At 44.3% G+C, this 26371-nt stretch overlaps 1 protein-coding gene across 1 annotated transcript; it reads left to right on the top strand.

Moving 5' to 3' along the window:
• Nucleotides 1–890: 890 nt before the first annotated feature.
• On the top strand, nt 891–23278 carry FKBP4 (FKBP prolyl isomerase 4). The gene is made up of 10 exons (XM_083698375.1): nt 891–1379; nt 11175–11319; nt 12485–12627; nt 13612–13732; nt 14462–14618; nt 14837–14927; nt 17318–17401; nt 19946–20131; nt 21678–21917; nt 22609–23278. Exons 1-10 carry the CDS (start codon nt 1272–1274, stop codon nt 22699–22701), a joined length of 1368 nt encoding a protein of 455 aa, XP_083554501.1. The 5' UTR covers nt 891–1271; the 3' UTR covers nt 22702–23278.
• The last annotated feature ends 3093 nt before the right edge of the window (nt 23279–26371 follow it).

Here is a 26371-nt window from a genome sequence, read left to right as displayed (position 1 = left end):
ATTAATTGATTTTTAATGCATTCCTATGGGAAACCGTGCTTCGCAAGACGAAAAACTCGCAAGACGAAAAGACTTGTGGAACGAATTAATTTCGTCTTGCGAGGCACCACTGTATTGTGGTCCACAGACCTAAAATACACAGTACAGTACAGTACAGTAACAGTATATGCATATAAAGTTATTATTGAGGTATAAAAGCTGCCTTGCTAGCCAAACGGAGGGGCTTTACCCCGTACATACTGTACTGATTTCTGATTCTTGCTGCCTCCCAGAATTCCTGTGTCGTGAAATGGTGCATGACTCCAAAGTGTGCCACCGAAGTGGAAAGTTTGGAAAGTCCTGCTTTTAAAGTTCTCACACACCTTTGTTGTGAGTCGGGGGGGGGGGGGGGAAGGGTCTCTGTTGCCACAGGAAAACAAAAGATCTACTCCGGCGGCTCCTGTGACCCATCATGGACTTGGGGCCCTAAGAGGCAACCCCAAGTGTTTCCGATAGAACAGTGTTTTTCAACCACTGTTCCGCGGCACACTAGTGTGCTGCGAGATGTTGCCTGGTGTGCCGTGGGAAAAATTCGAAAGATTTAAAAATAAAGTATTTTATAATTTTTCATATTTCTGTTTACTTACTATTTCATAATAAGGTAATTATAAAATACTTTCTTTGTGTTTATTTGATTCCTATTCAAGAGAATTACTTTATATATAGTCAATATAGGCACAGAGTTACATTTTTTAACATTTTCTAATGGTGGTGTGCCTCCTGATTTTTTTCATGAAACAAGTGTGCCTTTGCCCAAAAAAGGTTGGAAAACACTGCGATACAACACTCAAGCGGCGCATAAATTTCATGAGATAAATAAACGAGCAGGTTGCGGCGGAGCCCTCAGACGCGCAGCGGAGGGGCGGACGAGGGGGAGAGGCAGGCAGCCCTTCGCGGGGGCGACGCGGGCGCTTCCCCGCCTCCCGCCGCCGCGGCCTGCGTTCCCTCAGGCGCCGCCTCCCTTTCTGGAAACTTCTCCGCCTCCTCCGCTCGGCCCGCCCGCCCGTCCGAGGGGGCGCTCGAGAGGTGAGCGCGGGCCCGGCTGCCGAGCGGAGAGCCGAGAGGAAGCAGGCCCAGCGCCTCGACGGAGGAGGAGCCCCGCCGCCGCTGTTGCCGCCAAGCGCCGCCCGGCGAGTCCCGCTGCTGCTCCGGCCGGATCGCCGAGGGAGAGAAGCGGCCCGTGCTTGCTTGCCCGCCCGCCCGCCCGCCAGGGAGGAGCCGCGGAGGCCGCCATGACCGCCGAGGAGGGCAAGGCCGAGGCCATGAGCGCCGCGCCGCCTCAGGAGGGAGAAGCGGCGGCCGTGGACGTCACCCCCGGCCGCGACGGCGGAGTCCTCAAGGTAAGCGCTCCGAGCTCGCGGCCCCGAGGCCTGCGGCGGGGAAAGCCCGACAACAGCCCCGCGGAGTAGGACAGCCGTCGTGGTGACGCCTCCCGCCGCTCCGCACGTGAGAGCGGGAGAGGCCTTGGAAGCACGCACGCCCAAGGATCCCGGCAGGCGAGGCCCAGCGAATTCCCGGGAAGGTGCGCCCCGAGTGTAGTAGAAGATGGTCTGGAAGGTGCCCGAGACGTGCGGAGGAGGGAGACGCTGTTCAGTTTGCTCCCGGGATGGAAGGGTCAAACTCGGGCTTCAAATCCATTTCAGTGTTTAGGCTCAAGAACTTGCGGAGTAGTAGCAGCAGAGTGCCTCTGAGCATGTGCAGAATGCCCTTCTCGCCCCCGATTTGTATCCCAGCAACCTTTCCTGGCCTGCGCTTTTAACAACATGAGAATGAGGGTACGATGTGCGTCTCCCCCGTCCTACACAGTCACTTCCCTCCCTAAATTTCTGTATTGCCAAGATAGCTGTTCTTACCTGTACCTAATTGGCCATCCTACTAGATACTGTTGATTTTATTCACCCTACATGTATATTCCCCAAGTGATAGATAGATAGATAGATAGATAGATAGATAGATAGATAGATAGATATCTAATCCAGTGTTTCCCAACCTTGGGTCTCCAGCTGCTTTTGGACTACAACTCCCATCATCCCTAGCTAGCAGTACCAGTGGTCAGGGATGGTGGGAAATGTAGTCCGAAAACAGCTAGAGACCAAAGGTTGGGAAACACTGAATTCTAATCAATCACTTGGGGCAGCTTACAACAAATTGAAATCACAGTATTACCCTGAAACAAAAACATTATGCAGTAAAATACAATGCAGGAAAAGGAGGTGTAACAGATAAAAACCAACTCAGTAAGCAGCCTTGGCAAGATAATGCACCTAGGGAGCAGCCTCACAGGTCACAAGGAGCTTGGTCTTTATTTTTTCCTGGAATGCCAGGATCCCTTCAGACCACTGAGTGTGTATGGATGGATGAGGGGGTAGTGACACCTAAATTAAGACATGACTTGCAAAGGAATGAAGTGCATATTGATGAGGGTTGGTATAATTGCTTCTCTTGGTGGTGCCTTACATTTCTTTAACATCCACTTAACTGTGTGTTGCACACAGGTAGGCCCTGCCATGACCAACTACAAGTTTCCTACAACACTACTTTCCGGAGGGATAGTCAGTTACCAGATCACATCATGCAGAAGAGGCTTGATTCTTCTCAGTGGTTGCATATCGGCTTCTGTGTTAGAATAAAATAGTGCAGACCACAGAGAAGCCTTTTCTTTGCTGTGCAGAATACAGACATCAGGTTGCTGAACCACTCTGGGTGGTAGCAAAGGAATATTGTGTTTTGCTTTAGCTTTTATTTAAACTTATATTTTATAGGTTCCTTAAAATTAGTAGAAATCAAAAACAAAACTCGGATGGACGATTGATGTATTTCTGTTTCCAATTATTGCTTGCAAATTAAACATGCAAAGTATTTGCAATCTATTGTAAGCCGTTCTGTGATCTTCAGGTGCAGGGCAGTATAGAAATATCATTATCTTTATTGTAAGAAGCTGTTTCTATTACTGTTCTTAAGATAGAAATTGAAGTTGACTCACCCAAAATTTACAGAGGTTGGGATTTGATGTAGTTCAGATCCAAGTCTCATTTCTTCATCAGTGTGCCTATTGCAGTGATATTATGACACCTGACAAGTATGAACCTTTGTGAATCACAATTTGAAAATGAAACTAAAAGTTAACCACTGCAGTCTTTTGTGGAATGACATAAACTAAGACGCACGTGCCTTAAACTGAAATTATATCCCTTAAAACTGCAGACATCAAAATAAACCCAGAGCTTGAAAGGCATGCAACAGTTTCTAGGGAATATGGACTGTGCCTTTTTTATTGCAGTTGTTTTAGATTAGTGCGTTAAAGGGCAGCACCAGGAACTGGGGTCAGAAACAGACTGGCAGCCAGTGAAGAGTTGCAAAGCCACTTTCTGCACTAGCTGCAGTTTCTGATCTGTCTTCAAGGATAGCTCCATCATACAGTGCATTTCAGTACAGTGGTACCTCGGGTTACAAACACCTCAGGTTATAGACTCCGCTAACCCGGAAGTAGTACCTCGGGTTAAGATCTTTGTCCCAGGATGATTTCAGAAATCACGCGGCAGCGGGAGGCCCCATTAGCTCAAGTGGTACCTCAGGTTAAGAACAGTTTCAGGTTAAGAATGGACCTCTGGAACTAATTAAGTTCGTAACCAGAGGTACCACTGTAGTCTTAACTCAGACGTTGCCTGAGCATTGATAACTGTTTGGTCACTCTATCCCTTGATTAAAAGTCACTTTTTTCTGAAAACCGACCAACTCAAGTCAATTGAGGAGTCACAGAGACATGAACAGGTAAGAAGGGGCAAGAGAGAAGCTACTAATTAAGGAACAATAGCTCTGACAAGCCTATAGCACCAGTCTTCATTATGTAGGCTGGTGCTGCAATTGTGTTTTAAGACAAAAATTGCCAAAAATGTTTTTAAAAGGATGGGAAAGTAACATGGGAATCACCAGGATATACAGTGGTACCTCGGGTTACATACGCTTCAGGTTACAGACTCCTCTAACCTAGAAATAGTAGCTCGGGTTAAGAACTTTACTTCAGGATGAGAACAGAAATTGTGCTCCAGCGGCAGCAGGAGGCTCCATTAGCTAAAGTGGTGCTTCAGGTTAAGAACAGTTTCAGGTTAAGAACGGACCTCCAGAACAAATTAAGTACTTAACCCGAGGTACCACTGTAACACATTGCTGATGTCATCAGAATTTCCTGTAAAAACATAATGATTAAAGGATGTTATTTCAAATTAAATAGCATGGAAGCAGTCTTATTTTGCAAAGCTAAATTCTGGATTTCTAAAGATTATACTCCCCAAAAGGGGATTAGGGAGCAAAAAGTCAAAAAAGGCCTAGTATTTTATTTTGTGACAACAGAACAGATCAAATGGTAAAGGAATGGGCTGCTATACGGAATCATAGGAGTTGGAAGGGATCCTAAGGGTCATCTAGCCCAACCCCCTGCAATGCAAGAATCTCAACTAAAGCATCCATGACAGTGGGCCATACAACCCTCTGTTTAAAAACCTCCCAAGGAATAAGAGTTCTACACTTTCCAATACAGTGGTACCTCGGGTTAAGTATTTACCGTATTTTTCACTCTATAACACGCACCCGACCATAACACGCACGTAGTTTTTAGAGGAGGAAAATCCGTAGGCATGCCACCCGTAGGCATTCCCTCCATAACACACACAGACATTTCCCCTTACTTTCTAGGAGGAAAAAAGTGAGTGTTATGGTGCAAAAAATACGGTAATTTTTCTGGAGGTCCGTTCTTAACCTGAAACTGTTCTTAACCTGAAGCACCACTTTAGCTAATGGGGCCTCCTGCTTCCGCCGCACCACCAGAGCACGATTTCTGTTCTCATCCTGAAGCAAAGTTCTTAACCTGAAGCACTATTTCTGGGTTAGCAGAGTCTGTAACCTGAAGCGTATGTAACCTGAGGTATCACTGTAGTGTCTGTTCCACTGCCACTGTTGGTTCCACCAATTGCAGCAACCGCCCCTCCGTAGACCCCATAACCATCAAAATGTAGCAGATCCCACCTCTCTGTGTAACACCATGCTCAAAAACCTCCACGGGTTATCTAAGGTAAAATTTTGAGACTCAGGCAGAAGTTGAACAAATAAGAAAGATTTGTTTTACAGAACAAAGTTGGCAGAACAAATCATGTGTCAGGAAATGATTAATTTAATAATTATGCTAAATATCGTGGATGCTACAGGGTTCTAAACAAAGTAGTAAATGCACAGCTTTTAAACTTCAGTTGCTTATTTTCAGTTACTACTCTTCAGTTAGGTGTTACAGATTTCTAGACTAGAAGGTAAATGTTCGACTTATTTCTAGTTAGGTTACTTCAATTTCTTAAAATGTAATGGCATAGGTGTTAAATGTTTTGGTTCTTAAACAAGGTCAGTTTTTGCCAGTTTCCCAACCTTCTACGAATCACAATCGTGAGGTACCGTATTTTTCGCCCTATAGAACGCACCGTCCCATAAGGCGCACCTAGTTTTTTGGGGGGGAAATAAAGGGGGAAAAATTATTTCCCCCCCAGGCGCAGGGCTGGGGCGGGGGAGGCCCGCCGGAGCTTCCCCTGACCCCAGCCCCCAAACAGGCAGTTCTCTGCAAGCCGTGGGAGCCCAGGGCTGGCTCCCGCCGCTTGCGGAGAGGTCCGCGAAGCCTGGACGTGCTGAGCTCAGCGCGCCCAGGCTTCCGCATGCAGGCACCTCTCCGCAAGCGGGGGGAGCGCTACCCCCGCTTGCGGAGAGGTCCGCGAAGCCTGGACGCGCTGAGCTCAGTGCGCCCAGGCTTCCGCATGCAGGCACCTCTCCGCAAGCGGCGGGAGCACTCCCCCCGCTTGCGGAGAGGTGCGCGAAGCTTGGACGCGCTGAGCTCAGCGCGCCCAGGCTTCCGCATGCAGGCACCTCTCCGCAAGCAGCGGGAGCGCTCCCCCCGCTTGCGGAGAGGTCCGCGAAGCCTGGAGAGCGAGAGGGGTCTGTGCACACTGACCCCTCTCGCTCTCCAGGCTTCAGCGAAAGCCTGCATTCGCCCCATAGGACGCACACACATTTCCCCTTCATTTTTTGAGGGGGAAAAGTGCGTCCTATAGGGCGAAAAATACGGTACTTCTGGCAGTATAACAAACCCAGGGGGTCACCATACCCCTTTTAACTTCTTCTAGAATATCTCTCCCCTCCTGACTGAAACGAAACTCCTTGTACAGTGGTACCTTGGTTCTCAAACTTGATCCGTTCCGGAAGCCCGTTCCAAAACCAAAGTGTTCCAAAACCAAGGTGCGCTTTCCCATAGAAAGTAATGCAAAACGGATTAATCTCTTCCAGACTTTTAAAGGCAACCCCTAAAAGAGCAATTTAAGATGAATTTTACTATCTAACGAGACCATTGATTCATAAAATGAAAGCAATAAACAATGTACTATAAAATAAATAATGCAGTATTGTAGAATGTAGATGATAAAAATTTAATTTAATTTTTTTTCTTAACTGCACTGATGATAGTCATTGTTTGGATGGGGTGGGGCTTTTATCTATTTCAGCAGTCACACAATCAATCAATCAATCAATCAATCAATCAGTAGCTGAACTGGGTTCCACACAGTCACAAAATCAAATTAACCAAAAAAGCCTCAAAAACAAAAACGCCAAACTTAATCTGTTCCGGAAGTCCTTTTGACTTCCGAAATGTTCGAAAACTAAGACGCAGCTTCTGTTTGGTGCAGGCGCCCAGGAAACAATAGCCAACAGCCGCATTGGGCATTCGGCTTCTGAAAAGCATTCGAAAACCAGAACAATTACTTCTGGGTTTTCGGCATTTGGGAACCAAGGTGTTTGAATGCCAAGGCGTTTGAGAACCAAGGTCTTTTTTCCACTTTCAGTTTCTCAAGTTGTTTAGTGGCAGGGAACAACAACAAAAAGGATATCAGGATATAGGAATATATTCTGATATATTCCATATATCCCTCCTATATAAGGATATAGGAATTCCTTTCCTACTGTCCATTGTGATCTTTATTGGTTTTTTCCACAACAGACGGTGGTACTCACAGAGTTTCAAATTATAGATTTCCCCCAGCAGATGGAGGGGGCTGTTCTCCCATTACAGTTTCCTGTCCCTAACATATTTTGAAGGGTTTTAAAAAGAGAGGGTGCAGTTCTTTTCTTTCTTATAAGGTGATTATGTGGTGTTTGGGCATGAGGGCATTCTCCTCGACTTGCTAGCTCATTATAACTTTTATGCAAACTGCAGGGCGTAGACAGCAGAAAAATGGCTTTGATCCAAGCGTCTTGAGATCAGTCTTATCTCCAGATTGATTTAAGAGCCAGGCTATTTGACTATTAGCCATCACTATGTGATTATCTTCTGTCAGTTGGAGCTAGCAGAACAATTTCCAAACCCCTATGCCTCTCTCCCAGAAGCCAGTGTCCCTTTTGATGGGTGGTTCCCATTTTGGGAGATTGGCAAGTTCTGGACTCCCTTGCATTCCCTCTCAAGGATACTCTTGGATACATCTTTGTCAGTAGAGGCCCAGGGGTCCTCTGTGGCTAGGAAGGCCTTTTATCAGCCTCATCTGGTTTGACAGCTAGCGCCATTCCTGGACGTGAATAGCCTGGCCACTGTTGACCATGCTTTGGCTGGCTATAAAAGGTAAAGGGACCCCTGACAGTTAAGTCAATTCGCAAACAACTCCGGGGTTGCGGAGCTCATCTTGCTTTGCTGGCTGAGGGAGCCGACGTTTGTCCACAGTTTTTCCAGTTCATGTGGCCAGCATGACTAAGCTACTTCCGGCAAAACCAGAGCAGCGCACAGAAACACTGTTTTACCTTCCCGCCAGAGCAGTATCTATTTATAGAATCATAGAGTTGGAAGAGACCACAAGGGCCATTGAGTCCAACCCCCTGCCAAGCAGGAAACACCATCAGAGCACTCCTGACATATGGTTGTCAAGCCTCTGCTTAAAGACCTCCAAAGAAGGAGACTCCACCACACTCCTTGGCAGCAAATTCCACTGTCGAACAGCTCTTACTGTCAGGAAGTTCTTCCTAATGTTTAGGTGGAATCTTCTTTCTTGTAGTTTGGATCCATCTGCTTCTCTGGAGCAGCAGAAAACAACCTTTCTCCCTCCTCTATGTGATATCCTTTTATATATTTGAACATGGCTATCATATCACCCCTTAACCTCCTCTTCTCCAGGCTAAACATGCCCAGCTCCCTTAGCCATTTCTCATAAGGCATCGTTTCCAGGCCTTTGACCATTTTGGTTGCCCTCCTCTGGACATGTTCCAGTTTATCAGTGTGCTTCATGAACTGTGGTGCCCAGAACTGGACACAGTACTCCAGGCGAGGTCTGACCAGAGCAGAATACAGTGGCACTATTACTTCCCTTGATCTAGATGCTATACTCCTATTGATGCAGCCCAGAATTGCATTGGCTTTTTTAGCTGCCACGTCACACTGTTGGCTCATGTCAAGTTTGTGGTCAACCAAGACTCCTAGATCCTTTTCACATGTACTGCTCTCAAGCCAGGTGTATCTACAGTGGTACCTTGGGTTAAGAATTTAATTCGTTCTGGAGCTCCGTTTTTAACCTGAAACTGTTCTTAACCTGAGGTACCACTTTAGCGAATGGGGCCTCCCGCTGCTGCTGCACTGCCACCGCGTGATTTCTGTTCTCATCCTGAAGCAAAGTTCTTAACCCGAGGTGCTACTTCCGGGTTAGCGGAGTCTGTAACCTGAAGCATCTGTAACCCGAGGTACCACTGTACTTGCACTTTGACATGCTTTCGAACTGCTAGGTTGGTAGGAGCTGGGACCGAGCAACGGGAGCTCCCCCCCCCCAATTGCGGGGATTTGAACCACCGACCTTCTGTTCGGCAAGCCCAAGAGGCTCAGTGGTTTGGACCACAGCGCCACCCATGCCCCCCTGGCTGGATAAATGTGCTGTTATGTGCGGCTGCCCTGGGGTCTGGTTTGGAAGCTCCAGCTGGTGCAGAACGTGGTGGTCAGACAGCTGCTGGGAGCTGCTGGTTGGCAACATGTGACACCATTGTTAAAAGAGCTGCCCTGGCTGCCTATCTGCAAATGAGTCAGGTTCAAGGTTCTTGTATTGATTTATAAAGCCCTTTGATTGATATATATGTCAATCATGATACAGTGGCATACAAATATTTTTTAAATAAACAAACCCTTCAAGCATGCAAGTGCATTCTCTGTGGGTTATTTATTCCTTAGTACAGTGGTACCTCAGGTTAAGTACTTAATTCGTTCTGGAGGTCCATTCTTAACCTGAAACTGTTCTTAACCTGAAGCACCACTTTAGCTAATGGGGCCTCCTGCTGCCATGCCGCCGGAGTCCGATTTTTGTTCTCATCCTGAAGCAAAGTTCTTAACCTGAAGCACTATTTCTGGGTTAGCGGAGTCTGTAACCTGAAGCGTATGTAACCTGAGGTACCACTGTATATTTTCTTTGCCGTGAAACAGATGTTTAAAGAGCAGTTGCTTGAGTGAGTCTGAATACCTTAAAAATTCCCAGAAAGCACTACATTTGTAGATACCAGAGTGAATGGCACCTGCTGTTTCCCAAACTCTTACCTGTGTTAATGACTGTGAGCACAAAAGAGGGTAAGAATTCTGCTTTTATTAACATGGATTGTGGAAACAGAACTTAGTATGCTTAGTATAATTGGAAGACAGGGAATTGGAAGCCCACCCTATTTCTTTCTTTTCAGCCTCTTTTTATATCTTACTTTCTTATGGTTCCTTTTTCTTTTTCCTCCTCCTTGTTATACTTACGTTTTGTTCTGTAATTTGAAGTTCCCTATCTCCAGATGAAGGGCCCTCTGTGAGGGGTAAGGCAAAGAGGATCTCCCAGAGTGAGAGGCTGGGGGAAGAGGGGGAGGCTCCCAGGTGAGAGCTGGGAGGGCTCACTTTTCTGTGTGTGGAATAAGGGTTAAGACTGAATTTAGATAGAGGACTTTGTAAGTTCATTTTCATCTTCCTTTGCTCATCTTTCCCATCTTTTTCTTGTTTAAATTAGTGTGATTTTTATTGTATCTTATGTGGAAAACTTTCAATAAAAATTGATTTTTTACAAAGAACTTACTCTGTGCTTATTCTAATTGATAAATACTAAATTTAAGCAGCACACTGTAAAAATCCAGCAGTTCTGGCTGCTGGCACGTCTTTAGTGCTGGAGCTGTTGGTGACAGAGTGCTCCTTTTGTACATGTATTCCTTCTCTATGTGCACACCTGTCAGTCTGGAGAAAAGTCAGTGAAGAATAACTTTATTTGGAGCTGATGAACCTGTGTAATAGTAATCATTGGTTGCTTAAGTTTGCAAGGGGAGGGGATCAGCTGCTGTAGAGTTTGTTTGTGGAAATCTTCAGCTCATGTCCCAGAGCAGCCATGGCTCCCTACGCAGCCATGAAGCTCACTTGTGGTAGTCAATCTTGGTTTAGCCTACTTTGTAGAGTTTTGCAGAAATTAAATTATGATACCACCACCCCTAGAAAAAAAATGTACAAGGCACAAACATTGTACTTTTCTCCCATTTACATGAGATCCAGTTCTTAGTTTGACTACACTGACTGTATAAAGTAGTCGTAGCTGAAGAGTCATGTTAGAGGGCTCTACTTGGACAGATGTCCATTTAACAGCTGTGCTGTTCCAAAAACATTTGTAATTCCTGAATAGTTCAAAGGTGGACTAAACATCACTATAAAACTGAGCTGAAGCTCTGACAGTGGAATGATCTAAGTAGAGAAGGGAGTGTTGCTAGTTTCTTTAATATGGTTTTATGTATTTATCATCACAATTTTCTCATGCAGAAGATCTGATCACAAAATCTCATTTTATAGTGAGGGTTTGTGAACTGAAGCCTAGTAACTTAGAGGTGCCGTTAGCTGCAGTCAAGATGTCTTAAATCTTTAACAGCAGGAAATGGAATTTTGCAGTGTTGATTACATTCAAGAACAGTGAAGCACAACCCTTTAACACTTGTTCAATGAATAAAATGCTGTAAGTGGTAAAACTAGTATCAGATGGCATTGCCACAGCAATCTGTAACATCTTTCTTAACATACTTGGTAGCATGGCTTCCTAGTAGTTCATATAAATATTGTTTTGTTTCCCCCACTACAGATTATCAAGAAAGAAGGGACAGGGACAGAATCACCCATGATTGGTGATAAAGTGACTGTTCACTATAGTGGGTGGCTTCTAGATGGCACAAAGTTTGACTCAAGCCGCGACAGAAAGGACAAGTTCTCGTTTGACTTCGGCAAAGGTAGTGTGTTCTATGCCTGGTACACAATAACATGATCTCTTCAATAGCATTTTTAAAAAATGATGCATTTCATATTCCATATTAAATGATGATCCTCTTCTTAACTTGCAGTGTAAAATGTTCGTTGTCCTACACTTTTGTATAGAATTGTCTTCTCATTATGGGAACAGAATTTAATTGTTATGTGGTTTCATAAATACATTTGAATAGATTATTGAATAGAATAGCATATGCAGGATTGCTTTCACCATTGTTGTTTGTCGGGAATGCCACACAGGCTATTTTCACTTGTTGCTCTGTTAAATAGAAATGTATCAAGCTAATACGATGAGTATAAATTGTTAGGCACAACTACAGTTTGCACAAATGTAAGTGTGATGAAGTATAATATGTACAAAAAGCTTCTTTGGCCAGGGACAGTTTTGAGCATAGAAGTGATGAGGTTCTTAAGGTGAACCCAACTATTTCCCCTCAGCAGAGTTCCATTTTGTATGTTTAATGCCTCAAATACATGTCTGGATCTCTGCAGAGGTAAAATCATCTTGAATGGAGGGTGGTTATTTGGAGCAGGAAAAATAGATTTCTGGGACAGAGTTAAGTACCTATTCCACCCTGCTGCCACGGACGAGGTTCCATTGATGGAGAAAGGAAGTATCAGCCGTACCTGTAGAGATCTTTGGGAGAAAGTCCTGTTTCCAGAGAGAAGAAGGTTCTGAAGTCCATATTCTGTTCTAGTCTCTATTACTGTGACAGCAGAACTGAGCTTACAATTTTTGTTGTTTTAAAGTACCTGCCACAATTATTGTTCTCTTAAAGCAGGGTTTCCCATCATCCCTAGCTAGCAGAAACAGGGATCAGCTTTCCAAAAACAGTTGGAGTTCCAAATTTGGGAAACCCTGTTTTAAAGTATTCCAGTACATTTAGTCATAATCTGTGAACTTCCTTTTCACTTTTTCTTCTTCAACATTCCTAATATGGATAGACAAGTGTCAAAGAGGTATCCTGATTCTTTAGTTCAGTTGGGGTTTGTGACCTGCTTTGGGGCTTATCCCTGCAATGTCTTTGCTTTTTGCTAGCAGAGAGAATGTGAATAAATGACTACTGATGACAGCAGCTTCTTACAGGTGCTTGCGTTTTAGTAATGTGGCCAAATTCTTCTTTTTAGGTGAAGTCATCAAAGCTTGGGACATCACTGTGGGAACTATGAAACTTGGAGAACTTTGTCAAATAACTTGCAAACCAGAATATGCCTATGGCTCTGCTGGCAGCCCCCCTAAGATACCTCCCAATGCCACACTGATTTTTGAGGTAAGCCAGGGAGGCTATTCTTTCATCTGTAGCAGAAGCAGGAGAACTGCTGTCTGCAGCAGCTGTACATGTTTGCCAAAGCTGAACAGCTGGTGCCAAAGGCAGCAGAATCAATGATTCCCTGTAAATATGGAACTTGGTTGGCAAAAGCAGAACAATATTTGAAGAGTAACCTGTATGATTACCTTTGTTGTAAGAAAAGAAATAATAGATTTATTCACTCAAGTTTACTGCTGTAAGTATAAAACCAAATTCAGAAATAAAACAGAAAAGTTGACCAAGTGGTAGAGTAAAAGATCTCAATGTAATTAAAACATAGAATTTTAGAGTTGGAAGGGACTGAAGGCTCATCAAGTCTAACCCCCTGCAATGCAGGAATCTTAGCTTTGGTTTAAGAAATGTCTTCAAGATGTCTTTCCTGTAAAAATGGTTTAGTCAGCCATACAAACTGCAAGAGAAGCTGCTGAAAAGAGAATTCAGTTTGAGGGCTCTGCCTTTTGCCTTCCTGCACCTGCATGTGAAGCAGAATTGATGATCTTAGCATGTGGTAATGGAAAGGGACTGAAGTGGGAAGAGGCATTCTCCTAGGTACCAGCGTGGTGTAGTGGTTAAGAGCGGTAGTCTCGTAATCTGGTGAACCGGGTTCGCTTCCCCGCTCCTCCACGTGCAGCTGCTGGGTGACCTTGGGCCAGTCATACTTCTCTGAAGTCTCTCAGCCTCACTCACCTCACAGAGTGTTTGTTGTGGGGGAGGAAGGGAAAGAAGAATGTTAGCCGCTTTGAGACTCCTTCGGGTAGTGATAAAGTGGGATATCAAATCCAAACTACTACTCCTCCTCCTCCTCCTCCTCCTCCTCCTCCTCCTCCTCTTCTTCTTCTTCTTCTTCTTTTTCTTCCCATTCTAATATTGTATTAGCTGAATACTCCTTTCATAGTTCTGGTCAGTGGACTGGCTTTTCAAGAATTATTTTGTTCATTCCTCTAGATAGAGCTGTTTGACTTCAAGGGTAAAGACCTCACAGATGATGAAGATGGTGGAATTATCCGAAGAATTCGTAAGAAGGGAGAAGGCTACTCCAAACCCAACGAGGGAGCTATGGTAGAGAGTAAGTAGCAGTAAAAAGATGATGGGTGGGGGTGTTGAGACAGGTCCCATAACAGACACTTTTTATGCATTTGGGAGCATTAATAAGTTTCTAAGTGCATTAACTCCTTAAACTAAAAGTTTTTTGTTCTGTTATCAAAGAACTTCCTTCAAAAAAAGATAAGAAAATGGCATTATGTTAAAATTAGTATCTGAAGTCCTGCTCTCCTGGTCTCGGCTAACAGGCATCAGAGATGAGGCCTTTTCTATGGTGACCCTGCATTGGAAGACTGTTCCCAGGAAAAGACCTTTCTTTGTTGGCTTTGGCAGAATGGGGAACATGTGGCCCTCCAAAGGTCCCGTCCCCCCAACTATCATCAGTCCCAGCTAGCATAGCTGATGGTTAGGGATTACAGAAATTGTATATGGAGAGACATTTTTGTTCCTGTCCATGTTTGGGTAATTTTATGGGGCTGAGTTTTTATAATTGTTCGGCTTTTACTATTCTTAATGTTGTATTGTTAACTGCTTTAATAATCTGGAATTTTAGTGTACCATTACTTTTTGTTGACTGTGTTGCAAGCCATCCTAAAAGGCATGGTTTGGCTGTATTAAGTAACTATACCCCTGTCTCCTCTCATACCATGCTAGATAATCATGCTTAGTATTGATATAGTGCTTTAAACTGCTGAGAGAGGATAATATATATAATCCCAGTAATCCTGTCTAAACATGCCATTTTTTGTATCAGTTGAGGTGGAAGGTCGGCATGGAGACAGACTATTTGACAAACGGGAGCTGCGGTTTGAAGTAGGAGAGGGAGAAAACTATGACCTTCCTCCTGGCGTGGACAAAGCACTTCAGAAAATGGATAAGTTGGAAGAGTCCGTGGTGTATCTCAAGCCCAGGTATACGCCTTGCTTTGGAGCAGTCCTAACACACCACTTTCTTGGGTGCTTGAGGCACAGACTATTGTTGCCACTGCAAACAGACTCAGCTTTGGGGATTGGGTATATCTGTAGGCAGTTTTATGAGGTCGCTTATTTAGAGGTGGGTGATGTGATGCCTTTCGAAGGAGGAAAAACAAGCAGATCTGGATCTTAGAAGCGTCTCATTTCTTTCACAGCTATGGTTTTGGAAGTGCTGGGAAACCAAAATTTCAGATCCCTCCAGATGCAGAGCTACAGTATGAAATCAAACTTAACAGTTTTGAAAAGGTAAGCAAAGGAGGGGTTTCTTCTAATGAAAAGGAGATAGAAAGAGGGTTCATGTGTGGCGAAAGAAATAGAAATGTATTACAGTAACTTGCATGAAATGAATCTACAGTATACTTTCCCAACTTTTATAATTTTTATTGATTTAAACTTGTTTGTTCCATGTGAACTTACTATTGTTGTTTGTTGTAATATATCTGGAGCAGGTTAGGGTGGGGATGGTTTTAAAAATCCGCTGCTACAACCTTTGGAATCCCTGGTGAAGGGTGGGAATGGCCTCATCCTGTTTGGGGGGTGGGTTTTTGATACCGCCAGCTATGCACATTGTTCCACAATGGAAAGCCACAGCACATCAAAAGGCTTCATGGAGAGCAGCATTGAAAGCGAAGGCCAGAAGCTCAATAGCTGGTGACAGCTTTTCAGCTTTTGTGGTCGGTCAGGAACGTTTCCCTCACTCTCTCCCACAGTGTGAGATTTCAGTTGTAAACTCTGGGACAGGAAATTTCCACTTGGTTGCAAAGGGGGAGCTCTTGGGTTGCAAAATGCAGTTGGCACCCAGTTAGTTTGATTTCACCCCCAGAGGCACACTCCGATGTCTTTCGAGACAGATGGATGCCAACAGCAATTATACTTAATGAATGTATAAAGTTTTCTTTAAAAAATTAATAAATCAAGGTTGCTCTTAATCCCATCTTCCTTTCTGATTGATACCTGAATGCTCTGGAGGAATTTCCAGCTGATACGGCTGCTTCCCTGCCAGTCTGAGTCTCATAGTGGAATGGTGGTGTCATGACTCAGTGACCAGGATAAACGAATCAGAAGCGTTAGGGTTAATGTCGGAGGAACTGGAGCAGAGGTCTGTTGAACCTAGCAGGCAGGAGGCTGCTGAACCAGTTCCCACACACCAAAGCCAGGACCCTCACAAACCCCTTTCCGTGGTCTTCATAAACCACGTTTCTCCCACACTTACCTCGCCAGCCCAACAGCACAGGGAATGTACCTTAGTAGGAGGCCAGTGAGTAAAGGAGACACATCATTTTTCAAGCCAGAGCCATGTCTGCTCTCCCCAGGTCACACCAACATGAACCCTGTTATGCATCCTCTTAACTGTTTTCACCACAGTGAAGTATGTCATTAAACTGTGATCATGCCTCTTGCTTGCCTACATTGGAGAATGGAAGGGTGTGTTTGAGGGGGGTGCTATTGTGTGGCTGGAATGTATTCTTCTGTACAAAAGGCAAGAGTCACATTTCAGTATTTGTCTAAAAACTGGAAGAAAGGGAGATTGGTAGAACTCCCTGGGAAAGGACTTTATACAACTGCCTTACTATCACACATAAAATTAAATTGTATGATATAGCAGTTGTCAAATTTAGGCTGCAATCGCGTAGTTGTATACCTTGGAGCAAGTGCTATTGAACTCAGTAGGACTTCTGAGTAAACATGGATGCAATTGCACTGTTAAGTGATAAATAATATATCCTTGAAACATCATCTCACATTTCAAATCAGTAGTTTCTGATTTGGACTTTCAATTTTATCTCCATGGATTTCACAGAACTGATGGTTCACACGTACTGAAACAAGCATCTCTGCTTTTTCACATACAGTATTAACTTGCTTTGTCATTTGGTTGTATGTTTCCCAACCTTTTCTTTCACATGCTGTAGAAGATGGAGTAATATGAAAGAGATGAGAGATATGAGAGGTGTATAGGCATTGCAATGGCCTAGTACTGCAAACTGTTTTACATAATTATTAGAAATCATTTGGAGGACATAAAGGGCGGGTAAAACAAAATTTTGAAACCTTGTCTTTAGAAACTATTTTACTCAGTATTTTAAAAGAAAATAGTTCATAAAAACCCAGTGCCCCCAATTTCTATTTTTTCCATTGGACATAACTGAGAGAAGACCAGAAAGATGCTTTGTTGCGCTTTGGCTGTGACAGGGAACCATGTTGCAGATAGATCTAGAAGCTATAAAAACAGCATAGCACAATCTGATGTTTTGGGATATAGGAAGAAGACCCAAAAATAAAGGGTACAAAGGAAGGGACGGCAAGGCACTAAATGCTAAATTTCTGCTGTGTGCAGCATCGGCATATGAGACGTACAGACATAGCTCAAGAGATGTATTATTCCTCTGACTTACATTTAACCAGTCCTGAATGTGGTGACTAGAGGTTACCCTTGCTTTCTGCTTCCATTTTCTTCTGCCACACCCGTCGGTGTGTGGTTTATGGCCAGCAGTAGAGGCAGTAAACTGACGTGTGTATCTGCTTGCCTGGTGTCTCTCCACTTTACGCTTCTATACAGTTACATTCCATTCTTCTATAGACGCCTTGTCTTCAAAAAAGCACCCCGTTGATTGGTTTCTTTTTTGTCTGGACAGGCTAAGGAGTCGTGGGAGATGAACACCAATGAAAAGCTGGAACAAGGGTCCATTGCAAAGGAAAAGGGCACTCAGTATTTCAAAGTGAGTGTAATAGGGGATTTCAAACACCCCTGGCAGATACTGAAGTAATGTTGAGTGTGCCATATCTTTTGATTTGCATTCCTCTGAAATTGTGGTATGGGTGTATGATTGGAATTTGGATTATTGATGACTAAAAGCACTGTATGTTGGAGTGGAAGGAAACTGTTTCCAGTGTTGAAACTTGCTTATAGGTACCATAGTCATAAAAGTGAGGCCCATAGTTTCACTAGCTCGCTTTAATGCCCCAAAATCTACCTGAGTGTGATGTACAACAAAGTTCTCAAACTTTATTAATCTATATTGTACTCTGCCCACAGTCAGGGCCGTCTTACCCATAGGCGCTAGGGGTGTGGGGTGCTGGGCTCTCAGGGTCACTAGGCCAAGAGTCCGGGGCCTGAGAGTTGAGTCTGGGGAAGAGCCCACCCATCGGTCAGCGTGCCGCAGCAGGCTCTGTGCCACAACTTCGGGGACGACCGAGCCAGCGAGACACTGAGGTGGCCGGCCAGCTCCACACTCCTGCGCGCCTGGCACTGAGCGCTGGACAGATCTTTGCACCCTGGCACCATTTATGCTTAAGACAGCCCTGCCTACGGCAGTGAAATTTCTGCCACCTGTTGGATAGGCTGAGATGATAGCATAGAATATAAATACTACAACTTCGAAAGGAATAAAGCTGTCAACATGTATACTCCATTGAGGGAAGGCAGGTTAACTCCTGTGCCCCTACAACAGAAGGCAGGGCTTAAAATGTTTGATATTAAGAGTCAAGGAATGGTCCTCTCCCACTCAGCTAATTCTTGCCTTCTAGCATCCAAGAGGTTTTTGTGGCCTTATAGGCCATATACTCCCTCCACTGTCTTTTTTAAGTAGAGGCCACTCTAGATAGATACAAGTCCCTCATTCAACATAAGTAGCAAGGATTTTCCCATGGTACTAGGAGTGATACAGTTAGTTGTCCTAGGGGGGCATCCAGCCAAATGGTATGGCAGTCCAAGTGGCCATCATCTTCATTTTTATAAGGTGGGAGAGGACCAGGATCAGAACAGGGAGCCCCTTCAATGGGCCATGAGCGTTCTGTTTCCTCATCTTCTCTGACCCCATGAAACCATATTGAATCACCCTAGGTGAATCTAGAGGGTAATTGTGATCTTATTCAGAGTCGGGCATAAAGGTGGGAGATCCCACAAAGCAGTATGAGAGAGATTCCCTTGAATTCTCTTCTTATAGCCTGTAAATTCCTACTGGCTTCAGGTCAGTATGAAACAGTGTGGGAATTGGTCTAAGCATTGGCACTCCTGGCAAACTCACAGCTAGCCAACAATAATGTAAAAGATGCATGTGCTGACAGAAGCCATCCTAGTAGGGGAGCCACTACTAAACAATACTATTCCACCTGTTTTGTTTTTTAAAAAACAATGTTTTAATTCATGGTTGCAAAGATGTTTTGGAGAGTAATGATAGCGCTTTCCCTTACACCCCTACGCTGTGTGTCAGGGACCTATTCACTTTGGTCTTCCTGTGCCAGAAGTGCGTCATTTAAGGTCCCAAACATTGCCAACAAGGCTGAACAGTTGAGGAACATAAACTACTGTGCTTTTGTGGCAATTACAGTGGTGCCTCGCAAGACGAAAAGAATCTGTTCTGCGATTCTCTTCGTCTAGCGGTTTTTTCGTCTTGCGAAGCAAGCTCATTGACGGCTTAGCGGATTAGGGCTATTAGCGGCTTTTAGTGGCTTATCGGCTTAGCGGATAAGCAGATAAGCGGCTTAGCGGCTTAGAAAAAGGGGGGAAAGTCGGAAAAACTCGCAAGACATTTTCGTCTTGCGAAGCAAGCCCATAGGAAATTCGTTTTGCGAAGCACCTCCAAAACGGAAAACCCTTTCGTCTAGCGGGTTTTTCGTCTTGCAGGGCACCACTGTACTTTTTTAGTTGGTCAATGCAACCAAGTGTTAAGCAATTGGGAGTCAGAAATCCTTGCTGACTTACTGCAAATCATCTAGAGATCTACTAGTAAATCCTAATGTTCCTTTTATCTACCCTGATCTACACTGTAAGGTGGATAAGCGTTAAATGCCACTCTGTCCATTATGCAAGGAGAAACTAAGGAGTCAAGGAATATATCATAATTGCCATGAGTGCTAGGGAAGAGGTGGGTGCAACAAGAGATAGATATGCAATATGTTGAGCTGACCTACTCATAGCAGGGATTGAAAAAAGAGTGCCCTTCCAGATGTTGGATTCCAACATCTGTCAGCCCAAGTCGGCAGAGCCAGTTGTCAGAGATGATGAGTGTGATAGTCTAGCTTTCCTGAGACACCTGGCTAATGCTTCTTTCCACAATCATAGTTGAGGTAGAATTCACGTTCTGCCCAACTAACCATGCACGGCTACCTGAAACTAAAGCTACATTAGAATTTTTGCCCTATTCTAGCTTCAGTTGAACATAATGGTGGCATTATGTCAGCCTGCCTGCTGGGGATCTGCTGGGTAGGGAATATGGCCCTCTAATCCATTTGAGTCTGATGCCATACTGATTGCATTCCAGGAGGGAAAATACAAACGGGCAGCATTACAATACAAGAAGATAGTGTCATGGCTGGAACATGAAACAGGACTCTCAGATGCAGAGGAAGCAAAGGCCGAGAGCTTGAGACTTGCTGCCCATCTGAACCTGGCCATGTGCCATCTGAAGCTGAAGGAGTATTCCCAGGCCTTGGAGAACTGCAACAAGGTGAGCAGCACTTTAGATATCCAGGAATGCAGGCAGGAGTGTCAGCCAGTAATAGCAAGCTTCCCGGGCTGTGCTGTGCTTGAAAGTGTGCAAAGGATACCCAAATGGTACCCTTTATTGGACTGGTGATATAGTGTGTATGTGGGTTTAAAATAATTAAATCCTTTTATTTGTGAAGCTGTTTTCAGACCAGTTGGTTTTCCAGCTAACACAGCAGCTGCTGCACTCCTGTGACATGAAAAACTGAGTTGCAAAAGCTGGAAATGGGAATACTATTCCATAAAACTTTTATTAATTGTATATTCATGGTCTATGCCAAGTAGGGGAACTTGAGAAGAACTCACTAGCTTAGCTCCTTTCTCTTCTCTTATTGTATCCCCAGTATGTGCAAATACCTCCCTGCTGATATAGAAGAGGATAAACAAACTAGTGTCATATGTGAACAGCTTTCCAAAGCTTGATTGAGCCCCTAAAACTGCCCTAACTCCACTAGTTACAGAATGGATGCCCAGGCAGATTGTGTGCTGTCTGACTCAGAACACCCCTTCCCCCAACATATTCCCACTCCCCAACTGCTGTAAAACTAAATGAATGGGAGGCGGGAAGCTAAGAACAGCCTTTGTAATCTGGGCATTTGTGTGGGGAAATGGCTGAAAGTCGCTCAGTGACTGGGAAAGGGTGGTGAGCCAAAAAACAGTCAGAGATGGAAAATTAAGCAGCCACTTTCTCCCCCAAACTCTTGTTTTGGCTGTTCAATTCTCGACACCCAAAAGCTGCTTTTAAAGCTGCTTTTGCTTTAAAATGGTTTGGGAGAAGATGCTTACACCGTACCCAGTTCAGGCCTTTGCCTCCCATTAGTCACTGATAAACCACTTCTCCATGAATTTGACTAATCTTTTTTACCTTGAATCTATCTAAGCTAATGGTCATTGCACCTTGTGAGTGAGTTGTGAATAGCGTAGATGGAGTCAAATAATGAGAAGGCAGATTGACAGCTGAGAGGTCTATCCACCCATAGTAACTATAATGGCAGAACCTATACGTTGGAAGACCAAGGAGCAAATAGAAGCAGCAGGATAAGAGATTCATGCTGATCATCTGGCTGGTCACTGCTGAGAACAGTATGCTAAAATAGCCTCATGCAGCAGAGCAGTTCTTTTTCTGTATCAATACTTTTCTTCCCAGTCCCCCAAGCAAGCACATTCTTCCTCTTTTCTCTTTGCTGCTGCTCCCTCCCTCCCTCCCTCCTTCTTTGGATAAGTGAGGCTGCTGCTGTATCTCATCCCCTCCCTCTCTAAGGCTGCTGAGCTGTATCTGTCACACATAAACCTTTAAGACGTTTTAGGTCTCTTACTGGAGGTCTTCACCACATTTTGTGAGCTTAGGTTATAACAAGTACATTATGCTACATTTTATGTTGAAACACTACATTTCCTTTAAGTGCATGCTTCAAAAGCACCAGAGATGTCTAGCTGTATGTTCTCATGATGATGTTTGGATATTTTTCCTAATATTTTTTCTTTACCTTGTTTCACCTGCCTGCCAGGCTCTGGAGCTAGACAGCAGCAACGAGAAAGGCCTTTTCCGCCGTGGGGAGGCTGAGTTGGCTGTCAATGACTATGAACTAGCCAGAGCAGATTTCCAGAAGGTGCTGCAGCTCTACCCAAGCAACAAAGCAGCCAAAGCGCAGCTAATAATTTGTCAGCAAAAGATCCGTGAGCAGCATGAGAGAGAAAAAAAGATGTATGCCAACATGTTTCAAAGACTTGCAGGCAAGGAAGCAAAGGTAAGCAGGAGTGTTCTGCAGAATCACACCTACGTTTTCACCAGTAAACAAAATAGTCTTGTCTTCACCCAAACTTGTATACTATAAGAGGGCGATTTCATTTTTCTCTATGGATTGTCAGTGTTTCAGCAGTTTTCCTAAAATACATTCCTCTTGGAACATATTTAGGTGCTCCCAAGCCATTCCTTACTTTTAAACCCTCTTAAGTCCCCAGCTCCCTGGGTGGTCATGAGATGAGGGTGGTTATTTTTTCCTCTCTTGAAAAAGTACCTTAAGCTACAGGAAGAATTTGGAAGAGGGACACTCTTTCCCATTCCATCTTTCAGCTCTTTGTGCTGAACATCTACTGGATCCAACTTCTATCCAGATCCCTTGGAAAAGTGAAGTGTGTGACCCACTTTCTCCTTTTGGGTGGGAGAGCTGATCCAGGGGAGGGGGGAAGTATCATAGGAGATGGTACTTGCAGCACTTGCTCAAAAATTAAAATGTGCTCTCAGGCCTCAGAATGTTGACAGCTCCTAATTTAAGCCCTCTGTTAGTTGTTTCATAACTCTTCAATTTGGAATATATTCCTTTGGTTTAGAAGATTACTGTATCAAAAACTGGGGAACCCTGCTTTAATAACACTCAAGCAACTTAAGAGGTGAGATTCCTTCTTACCGTATTCTCCTATGCTATATCTTTTCTGTAGGTGGAAGCTGATGCAGTTTGCAGAGAAGAGACAGAAATGAAAGATGACAAACAGAATGGAGTTGAAGAAAAAGCAGATGATGTAGAAGCTTGAAGCTGAAATGCAGTTCTGTTAGTTTTGTAAAACTGAAGAATTTCCAGTGAACTAGACCTTTATTTTTCTATCTGATTGAATAAGAGGCAGGGGCTGGGGCTATGGTGCTGCTTTATGTCTGTCTGCATAGGAAATGTGAGTGGCAGAGCAGACCTGGAGTAATCTTAGGGACGTTATTTATTCAATCATGCATTCTGACTTGGTTGCTCTTGATCTTGGGAATTCTATCAGGATCATTTCCTCCTTAGTTCCATTTTGTTTTTTTCACTGACATCTCTCTTGGGTTCCACTTTAATCTAATCCCAAATCCCACTCTTCACTTTGTTTCTTTGGCCTTTTTTAAAGTAATCATCTTACCCACAATAAGGTAATTGTATGGGAGACTTATGAACAAACAAAACCACTATGTCCCTTCTACTATAGCCTCATCCTGTCTTATTTCCTCTGTCAACACAAGCATCCTTCTCCCATGGGCAAGTGTTGTCACCTTTCTTGTAATGCCTCCCCTTTTGCACATTGCTGAAGATTAAGACTGTGAGGTCCAAAGCTTGAGCAATAAAGTACCAAAAGAAAAGAAGGCAGTGTTGAGTAGATGCCATGTTCTGTGAAACTTTGAATTAAACTACCACGAGGCATTCACACAGCATCCATAAAAACAGTGCTGAAACACACCAGCCAGAGAGCAACACCTGCATACTAGCCGTGAATGGAAAGATGCAATCCTTGCACGTCAGGAGCAACCAACACCCACCCCCAGTATCCTTGGAAAGAATGGTAAATTGCGATACAGTGCTCTGTGGAGGCATTTGCTGGGCAATGGCTGCAAACCAGGCTAGGAACTCCACCAGTCCCTGTGGCAGTAGTATTTAAAAAAAAAAACACACACACACAAACTGAAGAAGGAAACCTGTGTTGCCAACCCCACCCTACATAATTATACTGGTCATCCCTTAAAAAATGTTTTAAAAATCATTACACTTATGCAGCTGTGTAATGGGGCTGTGAGGGAGGGAGGCACAATACTGGTGTATGGTGGGGTGCCATAATTTACTGCAGAATCGATGAAATATTGGGGTCCATTCGGTTGTGAGTGGGGAAAATGGGATGGCAGTGTGCGGGAGAATCTCCCCTGGGTTAAATTGGAGTATGTTGATTTATACTAGCTCCTCTTTCATCTTTGTGGTAGGAGCAACATCTGAAGAAGATTTTGTCTCACTTGTTCCCCATGTGTATTAGGTCTGGCCTAATACACATGAGTCTAGCACACATTTTCAGGCAAACGGGTCTGCCATCCTGTTTTAACACAATAAGCTCAAATTAAATCTTAACATTTATTGAACCCAAGCATTTAGCACACACACACACCTGAGAAGCAGCAGATGGGAATTCAAGTGCCACCAGGAGGAAGAGGGACATACGCCGCCACTTAACACCCCCCCCACCAAATGTCAGGAACAAAAGATAGGGGGCTCCTGGAACTCAACCCCGTATTACAAACTCTACAGAACAGCTCCCTTGCCACCAGCCAGAGCTGCAGACAGGTATCATACGTGGAGCATTTGTGAACACACCCAGCGCCAACACCCAGTCGTCATCACCAGGCACCAAGGGCTGCTTATTTTTTATGTGTAAAATAAATTTTTTTTATTGTGCCTGGCTCAACAGGTGCCTGGCTCAAATCTAGGGCCAAAGGCCCTTCTGCCTGTTAGGCTAGCCCTGCTGGGTAGCATCCCAGCATAACTCATTGCCCAGATCCCTCCTCATGACTAAACGACAAGAAAAGCAGTGCTCACCCCACATCTGCCCCTTAAAAGGCTGGTCCCTAACCATACAGCTCATCTGACTGAAGAAAGCAGATGCCTCTGGCCTGAACCCACCGGGCTGCTGCCTCCTTGCAGCCACATCCTGGGTTCAGCTGAAGCCACAGTCTATTAGGGCAGCGCATGTGGTCCACCATATGTTGTGGGGCTCAAACTCCCCAGACAGCATCACCAAAGGGGGATGAGTTGCAGTCCAACAACCTCTGACCGGCTGCTGATTCCCCACCCAACCATATGCCAAGGTGCAGGGGGCAGCCCCTGTCTATCATTCTCCTACAATAAAGCTTATATTGTGGTGGTGTTTTTTCAAATTTTATTTTTAAATTTCAAACTCAGATTGAAATTTAGATAGAAGAAGGGGTAGGATATCTGAACTCTTATGTTTTAAGTCCTAGCTTTATAAGTCCCAGTCACAGATGCACCCTTCTTTGGCGATCCCTCGTTGCCAAGTAAGGTTGTCTTCCATGAACACGGTTTTAACAGTGAGTCCGTAAGTGACTGGAGGCTAATTCTGGATCCACACATCCTTCCACAGTGGGGACGTAGGTTTCCGGGCAGGAGTTGATCACGGTGAGGGTTTGCCAAACGTGCCTTCCTCTTAGCATGTTTCTCCCTTTCGTCCTGAGTTCGAGCGTCTTGAAAGTCCACAGCACCTTTGGTAAAGGCTGTTCTCCAACTGGAGCGCTCGCAGGCCAGTGTTTATACTAGATTTTTTTAGATTTGCCTTGAGACAATCTTTAAACCTCTTTTGTTGACCACCAGCATTATGCTTTCCATTTTAAAGTTCAGAATAGTTGCTTTGGAAGATGATAATCAGGCACCCGCAGAACATGACCAGTTCAACAAAGTTGATGTTGAAGAATCATTGCTTCAACACTGGTGATCTTTGCTTCTTCCAGTACACTGGTATTAATTTGCCAGTCTTCCCAAGTGCTGGGTAAAATATTTTGGAAACACCATTGATGGAATCTTTCGAGGAGTTGGAGATGACATTAATAAGTGGTCCATGTTTCACAAGCATACAGTAAGGTTGGTAGTACAATAGCTTTGTAAACAAGCATTTTGGTTTCCCTGCGAATGTCACGGTCCTCAAACACTCTGCACTTCAATCGGGAGAAAGCCGCACTTGCAGAGCTCAGGCGATGCTGGATTTCAGCATCACTGTTGACTTGTGGAAAGATAACTGCCTAGGTAGGAGAAGTGATGGACATTTTCGTTACACCATTGAGTTGGATTTGTGGCGCTGCAGAGGGGTTATTTTGTACTTGTTGGTGCAGCACTTCGGTTTTTTGGATGTTGAGCGACAGGCCAAGCTTTTTGTAAGGTTCTGTGATTTCAGATGGTTTGGGGGTCATCCTCTGAGAGTGCACACACTACGTTGTCATCAGCATACTGAAGCACTATGACGGAAGTTATGGTAACCTTACTCTTTGCTTTCAGCCTGCTCAGATTGAAGACCTTTCTTTCCATCTGTTCGATACATGATTTCTACCCCAGTGGTGAATTTCCCTTCAACAAAGTGTAGGATCATGGCAATGAAAATAATGAATAGAGTTGGTGCAATAACACAACCCTGTTTAATATCTGATCCCACTGTGAATGGTTCACTTTGAGATCTATTGTTATCTGCAATTGTTGCTGTCATATTATCATGGAGGAGCCGAATGATGTTCACAAATTTATCTGGATAGCCAATTTTCAGAAGGACAGTCCACAGGGCATTATGATTTGCAGTGTCAAAAGGTCAATAAACGCCATATACAGGGGTTGGTTTGGTTCCCTGCCTTTTTCTTGGAGCTGTCAAGCAGTGAAAATCATGTCCATTGTCCCCTAGAAGGTCTAAAACCATT

This window comes from Podarcis gaigeae (genome assembly GCF_964106915.1).
Source record: "Podarcis gaigeae genome assembly, chromosome: 9".
Lineage (NCBI taxonomy): Eukaryota > Metazoa > Chordata > Lepidosauria > Squamata > Lacertidae > Podarcis > Podarcis gaigeae.
This window is presented reverse-complemented; position numbering and strand designations above follow the sequence as displayed.

What these genes read in the sequence shown, in the direction of transcription:
- FKBP4 (XM_083698375.1), top strand. Translation starts at nt 1,272, where the DNA reads ATGACCGCCGAGGAGGGCAAGGCCGAGGCCATGAGCGCCGCGCCGCCT. An exon ending in GCGACGGCGGAGTCCTCAAG is followed by an intron (nt 1,380 to 11,174) that starts GTAAGCGCTCCG and finishes CCCCCACTACAG; the next exon opens with ATTATCAAGAAAGAAGGGAC. An exon ending in AACTTAACAGTTTTGAAAAG is followed by an intron (nt 14,928 to 17,317) that starts GTAAGCAAAGGA and finishes TTGTCTGGACAG; the next exon opens with GCTAAGGAGTCGTGGGAGAT.